This window comes from Electrona antarctica, assembly GCF_951216825.1.
Source record: "Electrona antarctica genome assembly, chromosome: 10".
Taxonomy (NCBI): Eukaryota; Metazoa; Chordata; class Actinopteri; order Myctophiformes; family Myctophidae; genus Electrona; species Electrona antarctica.
Window position 1 is genome coordinate 54,182,558 of NC_136791.1, and position 10,070 is coordinate 54,192,627.

Sequence of the window (10,070 nt, forward strand, 5' to 3'; positions counted from 1 at the left end):
AGTGATTTTACTAGATTACATTCAAGTGGTAAGAACATTTCCAAGAACAAGAGTATTGGCTTTATCCTTTAAACTGACAGTGCACAGCTTGACATCAGTCCACTTCATTCTTTATCCCCCCTCCCTCATTTCTGATATTGAATTAAATAAATGTACATTACAAACAAATTAAACAAATTACATGTATATTAAACAATGTAAGTTGGTAATCAGTAATCACTACATTTCTTTAAATTTGTTCAGTCAAACCTATATACCATTGAACGTTATCAAGGTACAATATCATTCTTGATGATTCCACACAGAATTGAGAAGCAAGGTGCAATAACAAATATAACTAATCCATTATTGATCGGCATTGTCATCATTCTGGGTCATTCTGGACGAGTACAAGTGGTTCCCACTTCTAGGCAAACATGGAAAAGCACACAGTAAAATTAAGTACATTTTCCCATTTGCATCTCCAACAGTGTGTAATCAAAGGGATCTGGATACATTTGTACACTCGGAGTAAAATTGACCACTGAGGATTTTACCCTACAAGAGGCAAAAGAGCAATACTTCACAGCTAAAAGAGTGAACATAAAGAGTCATCCAATTATATGAACACACCAAACAAACATACAAATACACACCCACGCGTGAGTTTGTGCGTGCTAGCACAAGATCACAGGTCAATCTTGTCAGGGATGTTTAGCACGGTGCTGTGGGGCAGGGAGTTGGGCATTTCCAGGGTGAAGGGTGCTGATGTTTCCCTGTACACTGAATCTAAAAGATCTTCTGAGGCTGCCGAGGTAGAGATTGGGTCAAGGAGGCCTGGAGTGAATCCGGAGGCTACAGTTGGCTGCACGCCTGGAGGCGGGCCCGTCTGAGGCGCCCCTTGCTGGGCCTGGGCAAGCCTCTCCAGCTCGGCATGCTTGCGCCCTCTCCTCTTGCCAAGGACCTTGATGTAGTTAGCCGGGACAAGGCCTGTGAGCTGTCCATCTATGCTGGCCAGCAGCCAGCCACGTAACCTAGGCTGTTGCTCTGTGCACAAAGAAGAGGACGGGAAGAGAACTTTGTTGTTAAAATATTGCACGAGTCAAATGCAAGTCTTTTGTCAAAGGAAAACTTAAAAAAAGAATTGTCCTTTGGAGTTTATGAATCTACTGTATCTTTGCAACAGGCGGTCATCTACTTATATTCAATACAAGAGGTCTGTTGACCATGTGCTTATAGTCTGTCTGAATGTATGTTCAATATGAAGGTCTGTTGACCATGTACAGTGAATTCTACGGCCTGTGTGAATTCTGTTCTACTACCTTCTGTTGAAGTGGGGCTGGGCAATATGTGTATATTGTGATTTAAGACTAGTAGATATTGTCTGTAATTTTGTATCGTTAGTGTTGTGATGTGGCAAAAGTGCGATTTCCTGTTTAAAAGGCTGCACCACTACAGTAAGGTGTTGTCATTTTTGCATTGTACACGCCTGTTACTTACCTAGCAGTTCTATTTGCCTTTACCATTTTATAGGCATTACTGATGATTCTTTTATTTAAAATATTTTTATGAAGGCAGCAATAGTCATCCCCAAAATATCGTCACTACATAAATGGATTTGGTTAAAAACAATATTTAGATTTTTTTATTTTGTTCATATCACCCAGCCCTATTTTCAGTTTTCAAACATTCTATTGTCAATGTTTCACTCCAATTACTATTAAAAAAAAATCACACCCGTGTGAACTGAGTGGTGCAAGGTCTTATATAGCCTGATCAGCTGTGGTCTGACGTAATGTCACCATGCTCATTTCTTTGGGTCCCACGTACAGGTACACACATACATAGACACATAGATACAGACAAAGCTGGTTGTTGGAGTGGTTTGCACCACTCAAAAATAACATTTTATAATTATTATGTTGATCATTTATACAGTTAACTAGAGTCACAATTACACACAATTATGAATTGTGTAAAATTTGAAGAGATCTTCCTACATTTCTCTTCATAAAGGGAACTTTTTACTGGTTACATGATGCCCTAAGAAAAAATAAATACTGTATGTATTAGTCTGCAGAAGAGATTTCAGTGAAATATACAGAAGCTCTCACCTTTAGGAGCTAGATTAAGCATATCTCCAGCACGCACAGAAATCTCCTCCTCGGATGCAGCTGTGAAGTCATACTCTGCTCTGGCCACAACATGATCATCCTCCCCGCTAGCCCAGTTAGTGTCTAAGAAATGGAAAATAAATGTACAAAATTAAAACTAATACCTAAAGTAATACTTTGCTTTGGTAGAACATTTTCATTCTCTTGTGAGCTCACACACACACACACACACACACACACACACACACACACACACACACACACACACACACACACACACACACACACACACACACACACACACACACACACACACACACACACACACACACACACACACACACACACACACACACACACACACACACACACGTCACAGTATTTGTGATGAACTCACTTTGTTTGTATGCATGTTATGTGCATATTTGTCATGTTTTTTGTTTAATAAGTCATTTGTCTTGTTCTATGATATCTATAACACATAATTCTAATCACAAATTCTGTTCATGAGAATGGTCAATTAGAACAAGCTACAGCTACAAACTGACCATGTATGAACTCAAATTTAGTTATATGAAAATAGAATAGTTACATGATGACATAGCTACACATTCTACAATTAAGTCTCACCAGTTTCTTCGGGGCCTGAAGTGGAGCTCAGCAGTTTCCATATCAGGTACGGTCCTCCCAGGACTACAGCCAGAAACAAGAAAATGGGCCATGACTTGACAGCTCCTGCTCTTGGATCCTCCATCCCTGCTCTGGACGCACCAGTGGCCAGGGCATCGCTGGTACTTTCTGCCCACAAGTCCTCAACCTCTGCATCCGATCTCAGCCCCAGCAGCCTCTGCACTCGTCTATAAAGGTAGCGTAAAGTGCGCACCAGTGCAAAGGCTGAAAAGACCCGAGTGAAGTGTGCTCGTAACCGCGTGAAGTGGTTGGCAACGTCCAGCACGGCGCGGAAACTATTGTAGACTGCCGAGAAGGTAGCATCCAGCATCATGCTAACAGAGGAGAAGGCCTGTACAATGCTCTCAATGGACTGGAAGGCTCCACGGCTACTCTCCTCCGCATGCTGTACAAAGCTGCTGGGAGCCACGTCTGCGTGGCCGGGGGGTAATCGACTGTAGCCTCCTCCTGCGCCATAGCCACTGCCGTAACTGTAGGGGCTGTACCCACCAACGCCACCATACATGGAGCTCCCATAAGGGCTGTAAGAGGAGCCGCCGGTGAAGGAGCTGTACCCAGGACGGTAGGACTGCTGCTGAACAGGACGAGGGGGCACCGGGGGCACCACCCGTGTGAGGACGGGTGGACCGACAGAGGTGGAGGGACCTGCGATTCCTGGGAAACAGTCTGTGGATCTGGTGAATTGAGAGAGTGAATTAGAGCTAGGCAATCATAGTGACTATTGGTGCTACATTGGGGATGCAAATTATCAAATATAAACCATTAATAGATAAGTTGATTCACCTTATCAATCAATCATTGATTAATTGAGCGTTTATATTCCTGAGAACCTGGATTTACTATTACTTGTAAAACTGAATAACACCTGAGACCACCTGAGAAACATCTTGAAATGAAATTGCCCCGGTAGACTTTACATTCAATTGTCAACTTTAACCTCATGACATGGACAGTATATTCCACGATAACACAGAAAGCAGTACATTTGTAAATAACATTTATAGCTGCTCACATCAGTGAAACTTTGAATCAATTGTTTAATTGGTTAATTTAATGGATTACATTCTTAAAGATCGATTAATCATTTCATTTGTAGATTGTTAACATTCACTAAATATTTACACAGTAAGAGTTCTGTTCTGATAAATAATCATCAGTAATGCCTATAGTACCCTATACCATGGCCATGGGTAAAGGAAAATAGTAGAAACAGAAGTTCAGAAGTTCAGATAAATCATTTATTAGCAGGAAAAGACAACACGCAATATCAAGTTATTAAAACAAATCCGCTATATCATGACATTGATATACCCTGCACTTGGGATGAGCAGTTAAAGTTAAGAAGCAAAACATGTCATGTTACACTAGCCATGGTTCACATGACAGTCGTGAGTCGTCCGTCACGTTTCAGGGCTACTGTTTAGTGTTTACACCTGAGTTTCCATCGCAACTCCCATCACCATCTCCCATCCATCAGTAGAGATGAATGGCGTTCTTGACTTCAATATAAATATAAGCTGGTCACGCTATCGCTTTCTGGTGATGGTTCTAGTAGCATTAAATTATTGAACGCGACCGAATAAGTTTCCAGGAAGCTTGGGCCTAAAAGCCACCTAACCACGGGTGGCGAGTTAGTAATGCTAGCACGTTCACAATAAGTGAACTATTGTAGTTATGTTGTTGTCACAAGCAAGTTGTAAATGTTTAACAAATAGTTAACTGCAAGTTCTGTACGATGTGTGCAGTTGTGCACGGCCTTTAATGCACGCGCATACACTAATGTCAACACTACAGTGCTATGCTAAACTTGCACTAGCCACATCTGCGTTAGTTAGCCAAAGGAATAAAAAAAACATTGTTGTGAGCGAGCACATCTTTACCGGTAATTAAGAGGTGCGCTCATGCCCCCAGGAATCCGTCTCTCCCACGGTTTAGGGGGAGGTTGTGAGGCCATCGTGGGGAAAAAAATAATTTCCAGAAGTTGTTTTAGCTTGCGATGCTGTCGTCGCAGCTGAACGCCATCCCACTGTGTCAGAGGCTAGCGCTTCTCTGTTGACAGGCCAGAGCAATCCATTCAAGAATAAGAACGATTGTTCATCAGCAGGTATACCTGCAGTTGCTTCTATTTGACTATTTTGGCCTTGAAAGCCTGAGAAGAAAAATAGACCAGCAGAGGACGTATTTTTTGAAACAGTGTTTAATAAAATAACACAGTAATCAATTAAACTCAAGAATAAAGGGACAATATCACCAGAACCAGGGACTTATGCATGCCTGGGATTTGATAGTTTTTTAGAACCAGGCTTCTTGGTCTTTACAAATTACTACCAGCGTAATCTACACTCTGATTACCAATTAAAACCTTTTTAAAAGGTTTAATAAAGGGCACAAAGGCTAAATGCCAGGCCATAGGCCAATTTAGCCCTAGAATGTCTATGATCTTACATGCAATACATTTCATATATTCCAAACATTTAATGTATTTGGAATACATGAAATGTATGTATAAAGAATTAGATCACAGACATTCAATTTAAAGAATTTAATTTATTTTAAGTGTTAAGAATGATTTCATTTTACACACACGCACACACACACACACACACACACTCTCTCACACACACACACACACACACACACACACACACACACACACACACACACACACACACACAGAACAAAGCAATGTTATTGATGAAGGTGACCTTCTGGTCAAGTGCATGTTTTAAAAGCATAACAGTATGAATTGTGAAGTTTTTAGTTTTTTTAGATTTGTTTTTGATAGATTTTTTCTTTTCTGCCTTTACTGATATATCAAGTGAAGATAGACAGGAAAGAGGGGGAGAGAGAAGGGGAGAGACACGCAGAAAAGGTCGTCATGAACGGGACTCAAGGCCTCAGGCCAAAGCCTATATATATGTGGCATGCGCCTGCCCTGGACCACTTGGCCAGCGGGCACCCCATGAATTGTGATGTTTCTTACAGATTCAAGGCAACACAGGTTTGTATGACAACTTTGGATTAAAATGGCAAATAACTAAAACAGAGGCAAAAGTAAAAGGTGAACATTTCCATTTTATTAAATTATAATTGAGGAGACACTTCCGTACACTCGACTTACTAATAAACGCAGGTGCGTCGGCGAAAAAGCAGCAGACTGCAGACACGTAGGAGAAGGTCTTTCGACCTTCCTCAGACATGCCTGAGGAAGGTCGAAAGACCGAAACGTTGCATATTGTGGACATTAAATAAAAAGCTCTTGAACCAGCAAGTGGCAGTGTGCGGGTCTCCCTCCTTCTCCTATATCTTATTAAATTAAAACACTAATACATGTCAATACTTGTGTTCTTTCTCAGTGGTCCTCCACAGCTAGGGCACGATGTGGTCCTGCAGTGTGGTCGCCGTCCTGGATTCTGTCTGTTCACGCACGTGTCTCCTTTGGTGTAATCCTGTCCTCTATACACTACACTCCACTCCTCTCCCCTCGTCCATCTTGCTCACACAACGTGGCACTGCCGGCCACATAGTCAGCCATATTCAGGGGTCGTGACTCGTGGCCCTCACTGGCCAGCCACCGCCTGGGGTGTCCCTGCCCCCCCGAACCCCAGTCCTTCACCCCAGTCCTTCACCCCTCCCCAGCTCTTTGTCAAACAGCACCCTTCTCCTCTCGCAAGCAGCCCACTCCTGCAACAACTCTCCTTTGTCTCTCCTTTTTAGGCCTATTCTACCACGCCCAAACCCAGGTGCATGTCCTTGATCACCCAGCCTTGGTTAGTGCAGGTCAGTAGAAAGACAATAGAATACATGCAACTCACAACTCACAACTCAGAAATAAATAATTAATCAAAGCAACAATCGCTCAGGAAAACAATAATCGCACTCAAAAACATGAAAAAATAAATAGTAGAGACAAAGTTTGTGTAACAATAATACACTTAACACAGGTAGGCCTATTCTGTTTTGGCGAGGACTTTCCCTTACAAGTTCTGCATGTCACTGCTATACGTACATGATCATCAAACACATTTGTGGGGAATGTCATGGTCGTATATGACGATGAAGTACATATTCATCATATACACTTCAAAGCTATAGGTGTTTTTTTTCCTGTTGTGTAACACTGTCCTACAGTGAACCATAAATCAAGCGTGAGAGTTGAGTGGCTTGTAGCGCGGCGAGGGAGTGCTGCAGAGGTGTGATGGTGTGGTTAAAACTGGAAGAGGGAGTCCTGTGATGATGACATAGTTGTGTGTGGGGGCAAGTGTATACGGCTCTGTCGCAATGGGTTCTGCAGTGTATTCTAAATAAGTTATGTCACACAATGTACTGTAGGTGTTTGAACGAATGTCTCAGGATCCTCAGTCGAAAGGTGGGAATACAAAAGTGTTGGAGGACTACTATACATGGTTACATGGTCTTTCGATGGTGGTCCTGGCATTTGTGGTTTGAGTATCATCAATCATGTTTTGACCTTTTTTCAAATGTGATACCATGCCCCCCACAGCCCACTCATACAAAGTCATTGCAAGACAATACTAGAAGTTTGTACAGTACAGTATCATATACTGTACTGTACAAACGTCTAGTATTGTCTTGCAATGTGTATCTTCCGTTTACCTACGGTAATTTATACTTCATCATGTAACAAAGTATAAATTAGCATTAAGAGTGTGCACACGAAAAAGAAAAAGAAAAAAATCCACGGGAGGTTTCTGTCCTCCCTGAGCCCGCCTTAGGACACCTGCGTTACCGTTTGACAGGTGTACCGCCCCAGTCAAACTCCCCACCTGTCACTGTCCCCGGAGCGGGTCGCTCCGGGGACAGTGACAGGGGATTGTTTTAGGGCCATGGTTTTCAGAGTAAATGGAAGGTAAAAAATATTTAAATCTCTGGGCATGATGAATGAATTGATGTATTAAACTACTCAAGTTTGAGGCCATTCGGTCAGACGCACCTGAGTTATGCCCAGGACACCCAGACGGGTGCATGTGTTAGGTATAGACATACCAACGACAGTCATGAGTCCGACACCCTACCAAACCGTAACCGCACGCAGAAGCCACAGGTGATTTGTAACCGGCCACAGGTTAGTTGTAACCGGCAACGCATGTTGGGAGCCACGGGTGATTTGTACATGGATTACAGATTTACAGACAGACTCTGCCTCTTGGCCAGTTACCACTTGCAAATAAGACTCAGTCTCAATGTGTTTTTACTGGTTACATAAAGATGAAATAAAAAAAACAGACGTACACACACATGTATGTACAGAGACATGGTGCATTGATTGTAAGATATAATAATAATATAATAAACAAGTTATTTGGCCAATGTTTACCCTGTGTGTGGTGTCAATGAGTTTACACTTTACACAGTCAGTATAGCTCACAATCATAAAGGAAGCCTTCACCGCCCTCGCCCTGGACCGATTGTATTTTTTTTAATGAAGGTCAGACAATGGTTTGTACTACAGTCCTTGTGCTTTCCCTCTTTCTCTCAGAAAAGTTCCTAAGGAGACAGTGACTGGTCTGTCTATCTAATGAAATGTCGAAATGTTGCTCAAGACTACATTCCTTTTACTCCGACTATAGCTAAGAAAATTTCCTATGTTCCTTGGTTGTACTATCATGTATTTTTGGTGGACAGCACGCTGAATTGAAAGTGAAAAGTGGGTACTTCACAGATATTGGTTCCTCTTGTGGTGTGTGTGTGTGTGTGTGTGTGTGTGTGTGTGTGTGTGTGTGTGTGTGTGTGTGTGTGTGTGTGTGTGTGTGTGTGTGTGTGTGTGTGTGTGTGTGTGTGTGTGTGTGTGTGTGTGTGCCTGCGTATCAAAATAAGGAACTACTTAATTGCATAACAAGAACAGATTTGCATGGCAATATTTCTGCTTTCGTAGTACACTTGAAAAGCTCAAGCAGGGCTAAACAATTGTATACTAAAATAATAATATTTATAGCACCTTTCTTAAACAGCGTTATAAAATGAGTACTATAAAAATGTTTTATAGATAATGATAATGTAATTATGGCATGGATTGTTTGAAAGGGATTACATTGTGAAGTACATCCTGATTTATGCAGCTCATACAGGAAGAAGTCATAAGAACAATGGTGTAATGTCAATATACTGTATCCATCCAAGACAAGTTCATTTTTGGTCTAACTTTCACAGCAATGGGGGTTTCCCTGCACTGAAATATGAGTTACGTCTTGCATGGGGTAGCCATTCTAACAACACACAAGGTGACAATAGCTATAATTAAAATGTGCTTCAGGAAGTTTGTAAATGACAGGAACAGACAAATTGCACTCAGAGTACTGAGTACTAACAACCGTTCTTCATATTTCATATACAGCACTTTTGGCTTGCGTGCTTAGACATTCTCTGTAGAAGAGATTTAGCGTGAATTTGACATTATGTTGGCGGGTTTCCATCAAGCACAGCACTGTTTTTGAATTCAACTCAGGGTTTGTTTGAAGTTACCGGTAATCAAAGTCTGAAGGAATTTATTGGTATGATATATGCTCACATACAAGGAATTTGAGATGTTGCATGAATGGTGTTTCAGTTAAAAGTGTGAGTGGATAGCAGCGTCTTACCAACAATTAAATTGGGTTATGAGGTGGAAGGGGTGTGTGTGTGTGTGTGTGTGTGTGTGTGTGTGTGTGTGTGTGTGTGTGTGTGTGTGTGTGTGTGTGTGTGTGTGTGTGTGTGTGTGTGTGTGTGTGTGTGTGTGTGTGTGTGTTAGGCACAAGGAGGCGGGGGGGTGCAGGGGGTGGAGACATAGCAGCAGAGGTGCAGCATTACTGGAAGCAGGTGCCTAAACAGGTCTGGCTTGCCTTTTCCCAGAGCATGGTTGGTTAACACTGAAAGGCACAAGACTGTGGCCTTGTGGCTGTACTGCCGTTAAACGTAACACGGGTGCAATGACACACAGGACGCTGTGACATCACATTACACCATCACACGTTTGTCCTTGGTTTCAAATATGAAATAAACTATTTGAACTACAGTCTTGGTGTGTGCGACCCATACCCTTTATTTTTCATATGTTTTGAATGGGTGGCGCACCTATAGTCAGAGCGCGGTGGTCATATGAAGATTGATTCACATTACTCCTTACACATTTTATTATTATTTCAAAGGATAAAAAAATCTTTTTCATCATTAAATAGTGCTTAAGTGGTTAATTCATAATGGATTTTTGCAAGTTTGGGTCCCGGGAAGATATCAATCTTTTGGGTCTCAGCTGAAACAGTTTTGGAACCAGTGATGTAGAGCAGAACC

The 10,070-nt window shown here is 41.9% G+C and overlaps 1 protein-coding gene across 1 annotated transcript; it reads right to left on the reverse strand.

Annotated features, from left to right (window-relative positions):
• Nucleotides 1-55: 55 nt before the first annotated feature.
• Nucleotides 56-4,873, reverse strand: pex13 (peroxisomal biogenesis factor 13). The gene is made up of 4 exons (XM_079512219.1): nucleotides 4,664-4,873; nucleotides 2,724-3,457; nucleotides 2,094-2,216; nucleotides 56-1,026 (listed from the first exon to the last, which is right to left on the reverse strand). The coding sequence occupies exons 1-4, from the start codon at nucleotides 4,735-4,737 to the stop codon at nucleotides 668-670; spliced, it is 1,290 nt and encodes a 429-aa protein (XP_079368345.1). The 5' UTR covers nucleotides 4,738-4,873; the 3' UTR covers nucleotides 56-667.
• Nucleotides 4,874-10,070: the final 5,197 nt, after the last annotated feature.